The sequence below is a fragment of the Meles meles genome, chromosome Y, assembly GCF_922984935.1.
Source record: "Meles meles chromosome Y, mMelMel3.1 paternal haplotype, whole genome shotgun sequence".
In the NCBI taxonomy this organism is placed as follows: domain Eukaryota; kingdom Metazoa; phylum Chordata; class Mammalia; order Carnivora; family Mustelidae; genus Meles; species Meles meles.
Window position 1 is genome coordinate 47,055 of NC_060088.1, and position 19,024 is coordinate 66,078.

A 19,024-nucleotide genomic window follows, 5' to 3' on the forward strand; every position below is an offset into this window, starting at 1 on the left:
TGCCTTTGGGGACATTATTCTGTCCACCACGTGGGGGTTGGGAGGTGGACGTCTCTGGCACATGGTTCCGTCCACCACGTGGGTGTCGGGCCGTGGACATCTCTGGGAGGCGCTCCCGTCCACTCTTGGGTGACCGGAGCACCGCACGGACGCTGACACGTGTGTCCTTCTGCCGCTGGAACTCTCCAGCTCTGGGGACGACAAGTGGGAGGGGAAGGGGGTGGTCTGGCGGGCACGAGACAGGCGTCCACGACCCCGTGTACCTCTCTCTCCATCCTGTTTCAGGTGGGCTGTTCGTGGCGGGCATCAACCTGACGGAGAACCTGGCGTATGTCCTCGGGCACCCGACCGAGTCCCTCAGGAAGATGACGCTCCCCAGCCTGCCGTGCCTCCGTGCGTGGGTCCGGGAGCAGTGCCCGGGGCCGGGCGCTCAGTGCACCAACATCATCGCGGGCGACTTCATCGGGGTGGACGCGTTCGTGGGCGACGTCGTAAGACTCAACGAGAAGCTGCTTCGATGCTGACCCCTTCTGCAGCTCCTGTGGAGTGCGGGCGGACCTGGGGCGGGCTCCCCGTCTCCCCTGACGTCAGGGCGTGCCCAGGGTTGTCCCCTGACCTTGCAGGTCTTCGGCGTTCCTGGGCGGATTCACGGGACACGCTCACGGTCCACGGTGCTGTGGGCTCGCAACAGAGATGACGGACGACCCGGAACCCGGGGTCTGCTCCTCGAGGTTCGGCCCACACGGGGCCGTGGCCGCTATGGGGCGTCCCTTCCCCTGGGGCCTCGAGGGCAGCAGGAGGACGTCCTCATGGCTTCCAGCAGCCGCGTGAAGCCTCGTCACTCCGTGTCTGTGGGGTAGGACTGGGCGCGCCGGAATCCCAGTGAGAAAACCACGGAAACAGGGAAAACCTCTTCATTCTGATGGCATCAGGGCCTGTGTGTTTCCCGAGGACCGTGGGTCCCTGGGGGCTGGTTTCACTTTGGCTTCGGTGACGGTAACGTCAGGCCCGTGAGGGCCGTCCAAAGGCGAGGGCTGTTGTGCACACTCCCTCCCCCTTCCCGAGGCCTCCGGTAGCGCCGTCTTCCTGGCGGGACGGGGACACGGGTGTGACCGGCAGCTGTGCCCACGCCGGGGGCTGCCGCGGCGTCCTCGTCCGCACAACCGGCCCCGGCGCGGCCAGTCTGTGCTGCTCCGATCTGCTGCCCGCGGCCCCAGAACCCCTCGCACTGCCGGTGCCTCAGCCCCGCTGGGAGGCTGCCCTCAGACGTCCCCGAAGTTCAGCTTCCTGGTCCCGGCTCTGGCTTCGGCTCCTGCCACTGTTCCCGTCTCCCACTGCCACGCTGGGCATTTGTCACCGTCCCTGTGTCCCCTTCCGTGGTTTCTCAAGGTCCGTCTGTCTCCGCCACGCTCCCGGCGACGAGGACGTTCCGTGTTGTCTCGTTTCTCTGTCCCGAGGCTCTGCGTTGGGGGCCTCGCGGACGGTGGTGAGACGGCCCCGTCCGGGCTAGCGGATTCCCGCACACAAGCGGCGGCCGCGGGAGCACGTGTCTTCCACGGGACAGAAGCGCCCCATCCGTCGCTCACGGGTCGCACGCACGGGGGTGGGGGGCGCCCGGAGCTCACAGGCTGAACCGACTCGCCGGCTCCTCGGACGCAGGACGGGCTTTATTCGAGCAAAATCCCAATAAAGCGAGTCAGATGAGTCGCCTGCTTTCCGTGCCCGTGACGTTTACGCGGCCGCCTGTGAAGCGTGCGATCCGCGATCCCTGCGAGACGTGTCTGCGTGCCTCCTTCAAACACTCGTTACTGGTTACAAACGCCAGGCGCCGCCTGAGCTGTCGGGGAGCCGCACCGCCGACCACAGGCCACGAATACCGTCACGACAGGGTCAGCAACACTGCCAGACCCCAGACGGGGACGCGGGGACGGGAGGTGAGCGGACGCCGCTGGGAAGACGGCGCCACAGCCCTGGGCCAGCTTCTGTTCGGGGGACGCTCTGGCTCTGGGGGCTGCCACTGTTGTTCACGCTGGACAGCCGGCCCCGTGCGCTCTCCCGTCTTCCTTCCCCACGGAAACCCCAGGGCCTTGTGCGGGTGCCTGGGTTTTCCCTGCGAGCCCAGGGGGCACGCCTTGTTCTCTTGGGAATCGCGGTTGGCCTCTGTGAGCAAAAACCCTGGGGTCCGGGTGGGACCCACCCCCTCCCCCTCCCCCTCCCCCTCCCCTCCATGGGCGGTCAGGCCGGTGCTAGAGGCTTCGCTGTTTCCCGGGACCCAGGGCTCGAACTCCATGACCCCAAATGTTACAGAAGTCCGTCCTTCGCACGTGAGGTCTGGGAAGCTGGCGGTTTCACATTCTCAAACGGTGAATTCCAGTCATCCTTTCTGATTTCTCTCCCTACAAACGGGGGCTCCGGGAGCTCCTGGAGTATCGTCTTCTGGAACGTTCCTCCTACAACGGAAGAGCCCAAGGCATTCTGTCTTCTTAGGATACCGTCCTCGACAATGACCCTTTAATCCGGGTGGGAGTGTGTTCTCTTGAGGGTAAAATCAGGCCTTTTCCAGATCTGCGCCTACACTTGGTGAGTGGACGCCGTGATTTTCGGGCCATGTCGGGAATCCAGAAGACCCTCGGGGAGCCCTGCTGGGTGCCCCTGACTCCACGGGGCTGGACAGAGCTCTGTGCTCTGGGGATCCCCCAAAGGGAGCCTCACACCGTGTCTCTGTTCTCCCCCAAAACCTGTGTCCCTCCCTCCCAGGCCCCTGAAAGCCCCCCGACCCTCCCTCCCAGAACCTGGAAGCCCCCCGACCCTCCCAGGCCCCTGAATGCCCTCCAATACTCCCTCCCAGGCCCGTGAAGCCCCGACTGTCCTAGGCGCCTCCAAAGCTCCCACCCTCTGCTGCACGCCCCCTGGAGCCCCTCGTCACGCCCCCTTCACTAAGCATCCACAGCGGACGTCAGGACCCTGCAGTCTCCAGGCCTTGGGGTGGGGACAGCAGGCGGGGGCGGGTGAGCCAGGAGAGTGAGGGACAGAGGCCTGACCCCACGTGCTCCCTTCCTTCCGTCCCCTGCACAAGGAGGGACTGGGATGGGGTGGCCAGAGCCCAGAGGGGGGCCTGCAGGCACGTGGGTGCCCCCGACACAGTACCCGGGCAGAGCGCATGGCCGAGGGGGTTCGGGGCAGAGTGGGGCACATTCCTGGGGGCACTGGACTGGGCTGCACCCTGGGAGCTGGGGTGGCCCATGCAGGAGCTTCGCTGCCCCACAAGGTCTCTTCGGAGACCCCATAGCACCCAACCCCCAGGGGCTGAGCCGAGGGAGGCAGAAAGCGGGACGGTCCCGACTGGTCAGCCGTCCGAGGGAAGCAGCTGTCCTGATGCCCCAAGCACACCTGGGTTGTCCTGCAGTCCAGCCCGGCCACGGGGCCGGCCAGGACCATGCCGCTGGGGGACCCCGTGCTCCCCTCATCAGCTCAGCGGCCCCGACGATGCCGTGTAGGACCCTCACACCACCCTGTCCACTGTGCGGCCCCGACCACACCACGGGACCTCGTCTCAGCCGCACTCAGCCCTCGGGGCCCCCACGGGAAGGACGGGAGAGGCCGTCCGAGCACACAGCCAGAGCGCAGGGCGCTGGTGTCAGGTGCCGCCCGTCCGCACCGCAGGACCCCGCACGTGCGAGCGTCCCGGAGCCGCTGACAGACGACCACCTGTGCTGGCTTCAGAGCAGACACGTGTATTCTCCAAACGGGTCCGCGAGCCAGCACGCGGACGTGGGTCTCACGGGGCCCGCGTCAGGGGCTGGGGCCTCCGGGTGGGAACCCGGCCTCCACGCGCCCCGTGCTCCCTGCTGTCCCCGACGGCCGGCGTCCCCTCGGTCGTCCACGCCAGCGCTGCGGCGACCTGCGTCCCCAAGCTGTCTTCTCGCCTCACGCCTGAGTGAGGAGAACGCTCCCCCGTCCGTAGGAAAGCCCCCTCCCCCGCAGACCCCCAGGCAGGCTACAGGTGTTTTCTCCTTGATCCCCGAGTTTTGAAATCTGAGTCACTCCCAGAACACCGCTGTAAGGGTCAAGACACATCGAAGGCGGAAACCAAGCGAGGCACCGTCCCGGGCGGCAACAGGGTGTCCGCTCACGTCGCCGTTCCCTCCGGAGAACGGGGAACGGCACCGGGCTCGGGCCCCCCTGCGATGTCTGCAGACGTCTCTAAGAGTGGAGGGACCGGCATCCTGTCCTGTGTCCCGGGACCTCTGGTGAAGACAGCCCCGGTCCCTGACAGGCCGTGGGAAAGGCGTGATCCCTCCAGCCTCGGCCCGTCCCAGCCGGCTGTGGGCGAGCGCGGAGCACCCCCGTTTCCTGCTGATTCAAGGATGCACCGTGTTTTCCCACGACCCGTGCTGAGAGGCTTCCGGGCTGCCGGGAGACCGTCAGGACGTCCAGGGTGCTACGCGGGGAACAGCGAGGCCCGGCTGCTGAGTCTGCGATACGCAGCAGACGGGGAAGCCGCCACCGGCCCCCTCTCGGCCGCCACGGGCAGGACGTCCTCCTGCAGGGTGGCCCACGCGTGGAAGCAAGAGAGAGGCCGTCCCGCGGCCGGAACCTGCGGGAGGCTCGTCCACTCTCACCAGGCGCACGTGGTCCGGCAGCCACAGAGCCGCTCAGTCACCGGCAAGCCGACCTCTGACTTCCAGCCGCCGGCCCTTCCCCCCTGAGCGGCCGTGGAGGGGCGGGCGGAGGCCCCGAGATGGCCGCAGACACGATGTCCATTCACTCGGGGTAGAGCTTCCTGAACTTGCCGTAGGCGGACTGGCTGATGATGACAGTGACGTCGGCCACCCCGGCCTCGGGAATCACGTGCACGTCCTGCACGGTGGCCTCCCGGTGCAGCCAGCTGTGGGTGTGTGCGAGGGTAGCGCCGCGTCAGGACCTGTGCGCGGAAGGTGCTCCGCCCAGAGCTCCGTCCCAGGGCCGCCCACGCCTTGTCGCCACCGCCCGAGGCCTGCCAACGGCCTGCCCACCAACAGCTGGCCGGCCCCGCTCGACATCGGAAACCACACGGCTCCTCTGCATGCCGGTGCCGGGCCGGCTCCGTGGCCTTTCCCACACCTGCACCCCCTGCACGGCCACGGCCCTCTCCCCCGCCAGGCCAGCCCCACGCACCTCAGCTGTGCCCCCGCCAGCCGGACCCGCAGGGTGAGGACCTGTCTCCCCGTGGCTCTCAGGACGGCGTCCTCCAGCCGCGCCTTCAGCTCTGGGAGCCCGTGCCCCAGGAGGGCGGACACGGCCACAGCCTGGGGTTCCGCCGGGCTGTACCTGGACAGGGGCAGCCCCAGACTCGGCTCCGCCTCGGAGAGATGGAGCGAGGACCCCCCAGGGACCCCGGCCCCCGGAGCTCCCACTGGGACCACCTCCGTGTGCGTCAGGATGTCGGATGGGAAGACAACGGAAACCACGATAAGGATGCAGAGAGATATGGGGGCCACGCGGACGAGGGGACTCAGAAGACCCCAAACGGCCGGTCTGCTGGCCTGTGACTGCTTGCGTGCGAAAGCCCTTCCCGGCAGGCAGGTGGGAGAAGGGTGCTCCGACCCCCTTGTCTCCCTGAGAGCAGGGGGGACGCGCCCCGGGAGGACAAAAGCGGCCTGATATTGTCAGTTCCCCGTCACACAGGTGCCCCGCCGGCACCCTCCAGGCACGAGGCTCCGGGGTCGTGGGGCCGTGGGGCCGTGGGCGGGCGGGGGTGCACTCACCCGGGCAGCAGGTCCGTCTTGTTATGAACCTCCAGCATGGAGTCCAGGAGGGGGTCGGGCAGGCGCAGGCTCTGCAGGCCGGACAGGACGCTGGCTTTCTGCAGCTCCCTGTCAGGGTGGGTCACGTCCCTCACGTGGACGATCAGATCCTGAGGAGCAGACGAGCCACGCGGTGGGGACAGGGTCCCCCCGGACAGGCCGCGCCCCCGCACCCGGCCCAGGGCCTGGGCGTCTCCCGCGTCTCCAACCCCACAGGGTCCCGCCGTCCACCTGCAGGCTCCCGGGGAAACCTGCAGACTCTCGCTTACTTTGAACCCCCAGGAACCCTTTCTGCCTGATTTTAAATGGTGTGCAGGCAGGGACCCAACACGTTACCGGGAAAACGCCCAACGGGGAAGAGTAAGAATTGCTCGTAATTCTGCCCCCGGAAGCAGAGGGAGCGCTTCCGTTCTGCAACGTTTGCTCCCAGGTCTTCGAGGCACTTAAAATTCAGAAGATCAGCACTTTGTTCCCGAAGCGTTTGGTTTTGGAACGGCAAACAGGGAGGCAGTAACCGCCGCCGCCGTTCCCGGGAGCACAGGCCACGATCAAGGGGTGACTCCGGTGTGCTCCTGTCTTTTCGGAGTCACGCATCTCTTCCTTTCTGTCCTGGGACGCCGGGCAGGACGTGTGTCCCGTCCGTCACCCCTCCTGGCTCCTCTGAACCCTGACCACGTTCAGCACGTGTGGGCACTTTGTGGGACGCCCTTCCGTTGGCGTGTGCTGTTTCCTCGTGCTGACGCTAGGTCGGGGTTTTGGCGGACGCCCCAACAGCACATGCCGTTGCGTCCCATCACCCCACAGCCGCACACGACGCGGACCCCAGGGCCAAGGGGCAGGAGTCCCAGGTCTCCCTGCAGAGGGGCTCCACCTCCTTCCGGAATCCGTCTTGGAAGGTCACTAGCAAGGCCTCGCGGTCAGGGGGAGTGAGGTGCCATTTCCGGATGGGGGAGGGACGGGAGTCCTCGGGTTGTCACAGGCGAGACCTGGGCTCTGGGCTGTGCTGTGTATGAGGGTAACCCAGGCCCTAGCGCTGCAACAGGTATGACGGAATCTGGTCGCCGTGTCGTGTCGTGAGTGCGAGGACCCGGCCCCCAGGGCTGTGATGCAAGCGATGGGACCTGATCCCTGCGCTGCATCGTGTGTGACGGGCCCCGGGCCACAGGGCTGTGTCACGTGTGAGGAGACCCAGCCTCTGGGCTGTAACCCTAACCCTCAGACTGTCGTGTGTGAGGGGACCCGGTCTCAGGGTTGTGTCATGAAGGAGACGACCCCAGCCCTGGGTTGTGCTGCGTCCGCGAGGCTCTGGACCCCTTGTTGTATCACGCGTGAGGGAATCTGGAGCCTGGCTGGTGTCACGTGTGAGGGGACCCGGTCTCCAGGGTTATGTGTGAGGGGTCCAGTCCCCAGGGTTGTGTTGTGTGTGACGGAACCTGGCCTCAGGTAATGCTGGTGTTTCAGGGCATTCGGCCCCTGGGATCATCCCACACTCACCGAATGAGCCACGTCTTCCAGGGTGGCGGAGAAGGACTCGATGAGGCTGTGTGGCAGCTGGGAGAGGAAGCCGATGGTGTCCATGTAAATGACGGCCATGCGGGAGGGCAGCCGCCCAGCATGAGCGGTGACGTCCAGGGTTGCAAACAGCTGATCCCGGGGCTGGACAGCGTCGTCGCCTGTCAGGGCCTTAATCAGCGTGGTTTTTCCTGGAAGGTGGGCCACGGCAGACACATGCATGACGGGCCCCTCGCACGGGCCCCACTGTCCACTGCTGTCCCTCGGCGGCTCCAAGTCTGACCCACGTGCCCCTGGCCTGTGGTGGCCGCCGTTTGTGAGGTCTCTGACCTCCCAGGTCTCGTCTCTGCAGGACCCTTGGGGTGCCTTGAGGTGGAGACGATGCTGCTCCCCGTTGTGCACGGGGGTCAGGAGGTCCAGGCTTGGGGCATGAGAGGCACCCACAGGATGGCGCCGGGGCCGCCAGGGTGGGGATGTGTGAGTGGGAGAGGGGTGCGTGGGCGCCCGGCAGATGAGGGTCCTGGTGTAGACGCGAGAGTCCTATCTGTACGTGAGGGATACAGGACTGGTGTTCACACAGACCAGGCGGGTCCCCGTGTGCCTGAGACGCAGGGTATCGGCATACAGAAGAGCGACGGCAGACACGAGGGGGATGGACTAGGAACGCGTCAGAGGGTGGTGTCTGTGTAGACGGGATGACGGCGGACACGAGGGGGATGGACTAGGAACGCGTCAGAGGGTGTCTGTGTAGACGGGATGACGGCGGACACGAGGGGGATGGACTAGGAACGCGTCAGAGGGTGTCTGTGTAGACGGGATGACGGTGGAGTGGGGGCAGGGACACTGCGTCAGAGGGTGGGTGTCTGTGTAGACGGGATGACGGTAGCGTGTGTGTGCTGTCTCAGCGCATGGGTGTCTCCGTGACGGGTGACGGTGCCGATGGAGTGTGATGGCGTAGACCGTCGGGAGCTGTGTGTGTCCGACGGCCTGCAGAGATTGCTCCCCCACAGCCTTACCAACAGGTGGACCCGCGTCCGGACCCGCACGCGTGCTCGGGGCACACTGGCCCCGGGCCCTCAGAGATGGCCAGTGGCCACTGGGAGAGCCTGACCTGAAGGTGAAGCAGGAGGGGACCCGCCTGCCGTGGGGTGACCGGGCACCGTGGACGGACAGGAGGTGCCGGGTTACAGACGCCTCCTCGTCCCATGCGCCGGCCAAGCCCCAGGGACCCCAACAGACCCCCGTGACGCCCGTGCACCACGCACCGAGCCCCCGTGTTCCCCGCCCCACACGGCCACAGAGCAGTTGCCTGTGTTTCGCACAGTGGTGAACCGTGGTGCAGACAGGGGTCGCCGAGAGCTAGGTGTATCCCCGGTGCGCCGTCCCAGGTTTGTGGGAAGTTCCCTCTCTCCTGGGACATGGACCGCCAGCTCCTTGAGGACAGGGGTGGTGGCGTCACGGTGGTCTCCGACCACACACGGGCACCAGACCTTAGGGTGGCTCAGGCTGGCGGGGCGAGCTCGAGGGTGAGGAAGTGAGCCCGCCGTGCTTGCCCCGTAGGGGACGGTCCCGTGAACCCAGGGCCTCAGCACGAAGGAAACCCGAGGGTCGGCATCCTGCCTGCGACCGCGCTAAGCCCACACGTGAACGGAACCCTGAGACGTGTCCTGACGTCTTATCGGACGCAACCCGGATGGTTCTCCTTCTCCTACGGGCAGGTCCTACCGGGAATGAGCTTAAAAACGTCTTGTTTTTTTTTCCTATCACTGAGTTTAAAACGCCGCGGTAAGAGACGGGAGCCCTGTCCACCGTCTGGCGCTCGACAACCACACCGTGACCTGACGGGGTGTGGGCCGTGGGCACTGTGACTCCCCGAGGACAGCGGCCCCGCTTTCCACCTGTCTCATCGGTCGGCCCTCTGCGTGCCACGGTCGTGGTGCATCTGCTACGGATTCTCCCCAAACACACGAGCCCGGCGCAAAGGTACGGGGTGCGAGGGCAGCGCGGACCCCACGTCTCACGCCCCGAGGGCTCTCACCACAGTTGGTGTACCCCACCACGGCGATCACCGGGAACTCCTGCCGCCTCCGCTGCCTGCCCAGGAGACGCCGTTTCTGCCTCAGTCTCTCCAGAGCCTTCCGGATCTTCGTTTCCTTTTCCTTCAAGAGGCGCTGCTGCACCTGCATGAACGATTCTCCTAGAAACGCAGTGATCGCGCGTCAGCGAGCGGAGGAGGCAGCAAAGACGTCCGCGCAAAGGGCGCCATGGAGGTCCCTGTGCGGGATATGGACTGGGATCCTCTCACTGGGGTCCCCCTAGCCTGCTCTACCACGAGGCCCCTGCCTCCACGTCTTTCCATCGGCAAGACGGCTTTGTGCAGCAGAAGGGGGTCTTGCCCGTGGCCTTCTGCCCTCTGAGATCAGCGGCGGGAGGAAGAGGGAGCCTTGCAAGGACAGCCCCGTGAAATCCACAGCCGACTCGAGAGGTGCCCGTAAAGACACGTCTGCATCCCGACCCCCAGGACCCGTGAACGGGACCCTGTTTCGGAATAGGGTCTTGGCCCATACAAATGGTCAAGGATCTGAGATGGGCTCATCCTAGACGAGGGGGGCCCTAAATCAGAACACAAACGTCCACATAAAAGATGGCAAGAGACAGAGAGAAAAAGCCACGTAAGGACAGAGGCAGAGAGGGGAGGGATGTCGTGATCAGCCCAGGGATGCCTAGAGCCCCGGAAGCTGAAAGAGGCAGGAAGGACCAACTCCTAGAGCGTCAGGAGAGAGCACAGCCCTGCCCTGCCTGGATCTCAGCATCCTTGTCCTGCCTGATCACAGCATCCCAGCTCCACCTGGATCTCAGCGGTCTTGCCATTCCTGGATCGCAGTGGCCCTGTCCCGCCTGGATCTCAACATCCTTGTCCTGCCTGGATCTCAGCATCTCTGCCTTTTCTGGATCTCAGTGACCCTGCCCTTCCTGGATCGCAGTGGCCCGGCCCTGCCTGGATCGCAGTGGCCCTGTCCTGCCTGGATTTTACTATCCGCCGCACCTGGATCTCAGACTCTGCTCTCCGAAGCTGGGAGGATAGATTCCTGTGGTTTTTAAGCCCCCAGTTTGGGTCCTCTGTGCCAGCTGCCCCCGGAGACGGCCTACATATCTCACTTTGTCTGAAGATGACACACACAAGGCCCACATGCCGCCCTTGCCCCACTGTCTCTTTCAGCAACGCTGTCCTCTTCCCTAGGGGTGGCTGCTGGGACATTCCCCCCGCCTCCCCGAGCACCCTGTGACAAGACCTCACACGTTACCTGACCCCATGATATAGCGCGAGCCCCGTCCTTGTCCACCCGGGCGGGCAGTGCTGCTTTTCAGGTGGGTCCTGCCGTGGGAAGGGGGCCTCTCAGCAGACAGGAATGGAAACACCTGCCCGTCCAGCGCGAGCACGGCACGTGCCCACACAGACGAGTGAGGACAAGAACTCTGGGTGCAGAGAACAAGGCCAGGTGGTCTCCCCCCTGCCCAGGCCATCACACCGCGGACGGAGGGCCCCACAGTGGGGTGATGGGCCTACCAGGGGGACGTGCCCGGGCAGACATGCTGCTTGGACACGGCGCCTGACAAGCCAGCTGTCCGGGAGGGCGTGGCCAGCCCCGCACTCTGTCCTCGCCACACTCCAGTGGCCATCGAGTCCGACGCAGAACCGCCAGAAGAGGGTCTGGGGTACGCTGCCACAGCGGGCCTGTGCCAGGTACCTGAGAAGGGGCAGCTCGGCCAGCGCCACCTGCAGCCGCGCCTCCCGAGTCCGGGCGTTGCAGCGGAAGATGTGAAGGACCACCGTGAATCGGTCGAACACTGGCACGCCCCAGCTGGCTTCCAGTTCCTTCTGCAAAGGGAGAGGCAGGGAGGGAAGGCGTCTGTGGCGGCACCTCGGGTGAAGGGGGGATGGGACGCTGGCTGCAGTCCGGTACCCTCAGCTGTCCTGTCCCAGGGGGACGCTGACCCAACACCCCCCAGCGCATGGCGTGGGAAACACAGAGGGGCTCCCGCATACCTTGGTAGGCGTGGCCAGCCTCTCCACATTCAGAAAGACAGCCGTGATTTCTGACGACCCTCTGATGTTCTCTGGGGAGGAGAGAAGGTCCCGTCGGTGCAGTGCGCTGTGCGCTGTGCAGGCCATCGTGGGACTGACCCTGAGCTCTGGCTGGCCGGGTCCGCCAGACAGCCTCAACTCTCCGGGCGTACGTTAGGGAAGCCGGGTGTGCGGGACGGGGGTCAAGGGGAGGCCTGGGCTCCCCTGCAGGGGTGTGGGTCTTGCAGACACATGGCAGGTGCACAACCCCACGGGGACTGAGCGGGTCTAAGGCCTCGGGGTGACAGAGATGGGCGGTGCACAGCCCTCGGGGCACATGTGCTGAGCCTGCGGATCTGTGCCGGGAGCTGGATGTCCGCGGGGGCCGCAGACCCTCGGGCTCCGTGGAAACAGAGTTGACACCCAGCACCCTGTGTGCAGGGGGAGATAGGCCGGGGGCCTCGGGACCGCTGTCCGCCCTACTCCGAATGGCCCCGATGGCACCCGTGGGCACAGAGCAAATGGGGAGAGAGGCACGGTGGGCTTCTCGATACGTGATCCAAGTTCCCACGAGGACGCCTCTGCAGGGCCCAGATGAGAGCCCACCTGTCGCTCCGTTTCTCTCAGGAGGAAAGGAGGGACCCACCTGTCAGGTGCTCCAAAGTGCCTTTGCCGAAGATGAGCTTCCCCTCAGGTGTTTTGCTGGGCACCACCGTCCTTTCCACCACCGACCAGCCATCCAGTGTGTGGACCAGTGCTTCTGCTTCCGCCACCTGCCACTCAGCTTTCCAGAGACACAGGGCCAGAGTGAGGGACGCGTCCCCGTGGGCTCGGCCCCGGGCCCTGTCCAGCCCTGCCTGGCCTGCCCCGGCCCACGTCCCTTGGCTGGGATGGCTTCCTGCAGCGTGCACAGAGGTCGTGAGAAAGCACCCCCGTACCCATTTCTTCCAAGACACAGCGATGCTGTTCCAGCCACAGACGGCGAGAAGGGGAGGACGAGGCCAGGGGAATGCAAGGACGGGTCCTCCTAATGTGGCAACTGGGGACTTAGCAGCAAACGGGAGGCCTCCATGGTCTGCCGTGCCCCAGCCCATAGCATATCTTGCATGGAGCCCCTGAGGGCCCAGGGAACGTGCTGCATTCCCCACGGGGTGGGCTGTGAGCCCTGTGGGCAAGGAGTGGCTGTCCCTGGACCCCCGTTGCCAATGCTACACAGGAAAGATAGCAAGCAGCCGCCCAGGATGGACAGCATGATGTATGGGGCCTTGGTGCCAGCCTGTGCAGGAGGTGGCCTGGGGAAAGTTCAGCGAACATCCCAGACAGGGGGTTGGGGTCCCAAGGAGGGGCTGGTCCCAGGAGCTGAGGGCGTGGGGGACTGGGGCCTCAGGCCGGAGGCTTGTCCTGACAGCATTCCCAAGCAGGGAGGCAGCGCAGGGCACCCCTGAGACGCTGCGCTCTCCCGACTGCCCCACAAGGCTCCTCCCCAGAGCACAATGTCCCAGAGGAGCCGTCCCTTCCAGACACGCACCGCGTACTCATTGTCCCCACTCCAGTGACCGGGTGCTGAGGGCTTTGGGTCAATTTTATGTCCCCGAATTGTCTGCAGAGCTCAGGCACAGGGAGGAAACTGAGCCCGGTGGTGGTGGTGGGGGGGGGGGGGTCCGTGATGAGGCTGGGGGGGATCCAAAGTCCTGCGGAGAAGCTGCACATTCTGCTTGGTGGGGGACGGGGTGCCCCGTCCTCTGGCTGAGGGGACGCACGGTCTCCTCAGCTCTGATACCTGACGGGCATCGCGGGTCCTCCACATCTCCACCCTTCCGGCGCTCCGATCCGGGGCACGGGGCCACCGCAGCTTCCCTCCTTCAACGTCCCATGTAGCCCATCAGCAAACCCCCCAGGCACTCTGTCGTCACCTCCATGGTGGGGCCATGTCCCCCCGCTCCATCGCGGATCGGCTCCCACAACCCTCCGCTGGGGTCGCGAGACTTCCGGGAGTGCCCGCGGCCAGCACCTGGGGGTGTGGTCCAATCGCCCCGTGGAGTGAGCGGCGAGAAGCAGTGTGTGCGGTCCACAGTTCCGACGCAGAGCCTCACGCACGGCGGGGACTACAGACCACGTCCCCGGCCCACACGGTCCGGGAACCGAGTTCTGCAATGCCCAAAGCAGAAGCTGGGCAGGGAGCCTGCTTCTCCCTCTGACTCTGCTGCCTCCCCCCCCCACCGCTTGTGGTTTCTCTGTCCCAGACTAATAAAAAAGCCAACTTCGGGAAAAGCCCACTACGACCCGTACTGCACAGGCTCTAGGGATCAAGCAGAAAGCCAGAACAGGTGGGTAGCGTAAGCAGACCGACCGAAGGCCTAAGGAAGAACGGAACGCAAAGGCGAGCGGTCAGAATCGCTCCGACGGAAATGAAGAACTCCGGTGATGGGCCTGTGAGCGGGCCAGGCTGAGGCACGAGCTCCCGGCGTGCAGATGGGACAGTGAGGACTGCAGCACGCGCCCTGGGAACGGCATCCAGCGCCGGAAGAGTCAGGCCGTGGGCTGGACTGAAACTTTCCTAAAGCAGCTGAGAAAGGAACGTTCTCCACCGTGCACAAAGAACGCCCGACAGTCCGCGGCAGGGAAAGAGCGTGAAGACAGGATGGTCCACAGACCCAACACACACCTCCCAGAGCACACGGGGACGGCAAACACAAGGCCACCGGCTGCGCCATCGCTCACCGGGGGGAAAACGGGCAAACTTCTAGGAGAGCCTGGTACGCACTGATCAGATGGGCCCCTGATGCTGCAGGGGGCCAGCACCTAACGCGGGTGAGGGCACGAGCAGCGAGATCTGTCCGTCACCACCGGTGGGAAGGCAAGCGGCGCAGCCCCCTGGAAAGCACTTTGAGGCATCTGTCGTCGATCGTCTCTCTGGCAGAGACACGGGCAGAGGGAGAGAGAACGAGCGAGCAGGGGGACAGGAGGAGGGAGAAGCGGACGCCCTCCCTACCGAGCAGGGAGCCCAGGCCAGACCGATCCCAGGACCCAGGATCATGACCTGAACTGAAGGCAAGTGCGTCACCGACGGAGCCCCCAGGCGCGCCCAGACAAGGCGATATCATCAGCACCGAACACAAAGCCGCTGTCGAGCCACCGCGCTCACACACGACCCTTGGGTGCACGCTGAGCGAAAAGAGCCGGTGTGCAATGCCGCGCACTGCGCGATTCCAGCACATGCTGGAGAAGGCACGACCACGCACGGGGCAGACACGGGTTTGGGGGTAACGGAGGACTGATTCCACGGCCCCGCGCGGGTTTGCAGGGATGGCGGAGAGCGGTTTCACTGGGGCGCTCCGAGTCTCCACCCGGAGCACCTGCCCTGGAGCCCCGCCCCTGAGTCTCCACCCCTCCCGCCGCAGTCCCGCCTCTAAGCCCGGGCCCCGCCCCCAGGGCCCCTCCTCGACGGCTGCCCTCGGAGCCCCGCCCCTCAAAGTCTCCACCCCGGAAGTCCCGCCTCTAAGTGCGGGCCCCGCCCCCAGGGTCCCTCCTTGAGCGACACCCTCGGAGCTCTGCCCCTCCTGGTCCCCGCCCCGAGCAGCAACACTCGAAGCCCCGCCCCCCGAAAGTCCCGCCTCTCAAGTGTCCCCGGCGACTTCCCCTGCGCCAGAACTCGAAGCCCCGCCCCCGGCACACCCCCCTGAGTACCCCGACACCCCCCAAGGTCCCTTGACTACCCTCGGAACGCCCCCCGTCCTAGTCCCCGGCCCGAGCGCCGGCACTCGAAGCCCCGCCCCCCGTCTCCGCCCCCGGAAGCCCCGCCTCTCAGTGTCTCTGGCCCGTTCTGCAGCGCCAGCACTCGGGGCCCTGCCCCCTCCGAGGCACCACCCCGGAAGCCCCGCCTCCCAGCGTCTCCGGCCCCTGCCCCATCACTCGAAGCCCCGCCCCCGAGACTCCGCCCCCGGAAGCCCCGCCTCTCAGCGTCTCCGGCCTCTTCTCCAGCGCCAGCACTCGGAGCCCCGCCCTCTCCGAGTCTCCGCCCCCGGAAGCCCCGCCTCTCAGTGTCCCCGACCCCGACCCCGGCCGCGGTACCGCTCCGGGTCACCTCCGGTTAGCTGCTGTTTCCGCGGTCCCCGCTTGACCTCAGGGTGAATCAGACACACGCGCTGGGTCCCTGCCGGCAGCAAAGGGTCCCTCCTCAGTAGCTCCTCCTCCTCTTCCTCCTCCGCATCTTCTGGCTCCTCCTCCTTTCCCGCTCGGCCGCTCGGGCCATCAGCCCGTGGGCCCCGTCCTCCACCTCCTGGGCCCTTGAGTCCCCCGGGGCCGAAGGCGGCGAGCGCGCGATCCGGGAAGGCCGGCAGCGGCGGCGGCGCTCTCGGGGCCCCGTGGCCGCGAACCACGCGGAAGACCCAGGCCCCTGGGCGGACGGTGGCCCGCAGGGCCCACATCCCGCCGTTTGCCGCACGCAAAGAGGCGGGACCTTGGGGGTGGGGTGGGGCTTCCGTGCGGGCTCCCCATTGGCCGTCGGGCGTCGCGTGCCTGCCGCCGCCAGATGGGCGCTCGCGGGCGCTGGGGGGGCGGGACGCCGCTGGCCCGGACGAGATTCGCTTCTGCGGGTCCTGCTCTCCGGAGACCAGGCACCAGGTAGCGTGGCCAGCGGGGCCGGGCGCCGGCATTGGGCCGGGGCGGGCGCTTCCCACCACGCGTCCCCCTCTGCGGCCTCCGCCGGCCGTCGGAGTCTGGTCCTGGAAGTCCAGTACCGTCCCCGGGGATCTGAGTCCTGCGTGAGGGTCCGAGTGCTGCCCCGGGGGTCAGAGCACTGTCGTGGGGGTCCGAGTGCTGCCCCGGGGGTCTGACCGCTGCGTGGGGGTCCGAGTGCTGCCCCGGGGGTCAGAGCACTGTCGTGGGGGTCCGAGTGCTGCCCTGGGGGTCTGACCCCTGCGTGGGGGTCCGAATGCTGCCCCGGGAGTCAGAGCCCTGCTTGGGGGTCCGAGTGCTGTCCCGGGGGTCAGAACACTGTCGTGGGGGTCCGAGTGCTGTCCCGGGGGTCAGAGCACTGTCGTGGGGGTTCGAGTGCTGCCCCGGGGGTCTGACCCCTGCGTGAGGGTCCGAGTGCTGCCCCGGGGGTCAGAGCACTGTCGTGGGGGTCCGAGTGCTGCCCCGGGGGTCTGACCGCTGCGTGGGGGTCCGAGTGCTGCCCCGGGGGTCAGAGCACTGTCGTGGGGGTCCGAGTGCTGCCCTGGGGGTCTGACCCCTGCGTGGGGGTCCGAATGCTGCCCCGGGAGTCAGAGCCCTGCTTGGGGGTCCGAGTGCTGTCCCGGGGGTCAGAACACTGTCGTGGGGGTCCGAGTGCTGTCCCGGGGGTCAGAGCACTGTCGTGGGGGTTCGAGTGCTGCCCCGGGGGTCTGACCCCTGCGTGGGGGTCCTAGTGCTGTCCTGGGGTCAGAGCCCTGCGTGGGGGTCCGAGTGCTGCCCCCGGGGTCAGAACACTGTCGTGGGGGTCCGAGTGCTGCCCCAGGGGTCAGAACACTGTCATGAGAGTCCGAGTGTTGACGGGGTCAGAGCCCTGCATGGGGGTCCGAGTGCTGCCCCGGGGGTCAGAACACTGTCGTGGGGGTCCGAGTGCTGCCCTGGGGGTCTGACCCCTGCGTGGGGGTCCGAATGCTGCCCCGGGAGTCAGAGCCCTGCTTGGGGGTCCGAGTGCTGTCCCGGGGGTCAGAGCACTGTCGTGGGGGTCCGAGTGCTGCCCCGGGGGTCTGACCCCTGCGTGGGGGTCCGAGTGCTGTCCTGGGGTCAGAGCCCTGCGTGGGGGTCCGAGTGCTGCCCCCGGGGTCAGAACACTGTCGTGGGGGTCCGAGTGCTGCCCCCGGGTTCAGAACACTGTCGTGAGGGTCCGAGTGCTGCCCCCGGGGTCAGAACACTGTCGTGGGGGTCCGAGTGCTGCCCCGGGGGTCAGAGCACTGTCGTGGGGGTCCGAGTGCTGCCCCGGGAGTCAGAGCCCTGCGTGGGGGTCCGAGTGCTGTCCTGGGGTCAGAGCCCTGCGTGGGGGTCCGAGTGCTGCCCCCGGGGTCAGAACACTGTCGTGGGGGTCCGAGTGCTGCCCCCGGGTTCAGAACACTGTCGTGAGGGTCCGAGTGCTGCCCCCGGGGTCAGAACACTGTCGTGGGGGTCCGAGTGCTGCCCCGGGGGTCAGAGCACTGTCGTGGGCGTCCGAGTGCTGCCCCGGGGGTCAGAGCCCTGCGTGGGGGTCCGAGTGCTGCCCCCGGGGTCAGAACACTGTCGTGGGGGTCCGAGTGCTGCCCCCGGGTTCAGAACACTGTCGTGAGGGTCCGAGTGCTGCCCCAGGGGTCAGAACACTGTCGTGAGAGTCCGAGTGTTGACGGGGTCAGAGCCCTGCATGGGGGTCCGAGTGCTGCCCTGGGGGGCAGAACACTGTCGTGAGGGTCCGAGTGCTGCCCGGTATCAAAGCCCTGCGTGGGGGTCCGAGTGCTGTCCTGGGGTCAGAGCCCTGCATGGGGGTCCGAGTGCTGTCCTGGGGTCAGAGCCCTGCATGGGGGTCCGAGTGCTGTCCTGGGGTCAGAGCCCTGCGTGGGGGTCTGAGTGCTGCCCCCGGGGATCAGAGCCCTGCATGGGGGTCCGAGTGCTGCCCCGGGTCAGAACACTCGTGGGGGTCCGAGTGCTGCCCCGGGGTCAGAGCCCTGCGTGGGGGTCTGAGTGCTGCCCCCGGGGATCAGAGCCCTGCGTGGGGGTCCGAGTGCTGCCCCCGGGGTCAGAACACTGTCGTGGGGGTCCGAGTGCTGCCCCCGGGGTCAGAACACTGTCGTGGCGGTCCGAGTGCTGCCCCGGGGTCAGAGCCCTGCGTGGGGGTCCGAGTGCTGCCCCGGGGGTCAGAACACTGTCGTGGGGTCCGAGTGCTGCCCCGGGGGTCTGACCCCTGCGTGGGGGTCCGAATGCTGCCCCGGGGGTCAGAGCACTGTCGTGGGGGTCCGAGTGCTGTCCTGGGGTCAGAGCCCTGCGTGGGGGTCCGAGTGCTGCCCCGGGGGTCTGACCCCTGCGTGGGTGTCCGAGTGCTGCCCCAGGGGTCAGAACACTGTCGTGAGGGTCCGAGTGCTGTCCTGGGGTCAGAGCCCTGCGTGGGGGTCCGAGTGCTGCCCCCCGGGGTCAGAGCCCTGCGTGGGGGTCCGAGTGCTGCCCCAGGGGTCAGAACACTGTCGTGAGGGTCCGAGTGCTGCCCGGTATCCAAGCCCTGCGTGGAGGTCCGAGTGCTGCCCCCGGGTCAGAGCCCTGCGTGGAGGTCCGAGTGCTGCCCCGGGGTCAGAACACTGTCGTGGGGGTCCGAGTGCTGCCCCGGGGTCAGAGCCCTGCGTGGAGGTCCGAGTCCTGCCCTGGGGTCAGAGCCCTGGGTGGGGGTCCGAGTGCTGCCCCCGGGGTCAGAACACTGTCGTGAGGGTCCGAGTGCTGCCCGGTATCAAAGCCCTGCGTGGGGGTCCAAGTGCTGCCCTGGGGGGCAGAACACTGTCGTGAGGGTCCGAGTGCTGCCCGGTATCAAAGCCCTGCGTGGGGGTCCGAGTGCTGCCCCCCGGGGTCAGAGCCCTGTGTGGGGGTCCGAGTGCTTCCCCGGGGTCTGAGCTCTGCATGGAGGTCCGGGTGCTGCCCTGGGGTCAGAGCCTTGCATGGGGTC

The 19,024-nt window shown here is 66.8% G+C and overlaps 2 protein-coding genes across 6 annotated transcripts in view; one reads left to right on the top strand and one right to left on the bottom strand.

The window, feature by feature from the left end:
- The window catches only part of LOC123935775 (PI-PLC X domain-containing protein 1-like), a 15,101-nt gene extending 13,400 nt beyond the window's left edge, over window positions 1-1,701 (top strand). For 3 of the 4 annotated variants that reach the window (XM_045996586.1, XM_045996585.1, XM_045996583.1), the window contains 2 exons: window positions 286-491; window positions 624-1,701. In XM_045996586.1, the coding sequence (XP_045852542.1) occupies window positions 286-491; window positions 624-860 (443 nt within the window). In that variant the 3' untranslated portion in view covers window positions 861-1,701. Of the gene's footprint in view, window positions 1-285 lie in introns of all 4 variants that reach the window. The other variant, XM_045996584.1, reaches the window with a different exon arrangement.
- LOC123935774 (putative GTP-binding protein 6) overlaps window positions 1-15,813 on the bottom strand; it is a 22,590-nt gene extending 6,777 nt beyond the window's left edge. The window contains exons 1-10 of one of the 2 annotated variants that reach the window (XM_045996581.1): window positions 15,449-15,813; window positions 12,011-12,148; window positions 11,347-11,417; window positions 11,048-11,178; window positions 10,604-10,674; window positions 9,337-9,495; window positions 7,281-7,489; window positions 5,748-5,896; window positions 5,158-5,310; window positions 3,715-4,888 (exon numbers count right to left, since the gene is read on the bottom strand). In XM_045996581.1, coding sequence (XP_045852537.1) covers window positions 4,765-4,888; window positions 5,158-5,310; window positions 5,748-5,896; window positions 7,281-7,489; window positions 9,337-9,495; window positions 10,604-10,674; window positions 11,048-11,178; window positions 11,347-11,417; window positions 12,011-12,148; window positions 15,449-15,791 — 1,548 coding nt within the window. In that variant the 5' untranslated portion in view covers window positions 15,792-15,813 and the 3' untranslated portion in view covers window positions 3,715-4,764. Of the gene's footprint in view, window positions 1-3,714; window positions 4,889-5,157; window positions 5,311-5,747; window positions 5,897-7,280; window positions 7,490-9,336; window positions 9,496-10,603; window positions 10,675-11,047; window positions 11,179-11,346; window positions 11,418-12,010; window positions 12,149-15,448 lie in introns of those variants that run through there. The other variant, XM_045996582.1, reaches the window with a different exon arrangement.
- Between the last annotated feature and the right edge of the window lie 3,211 nt (window positions 15,814-19,024).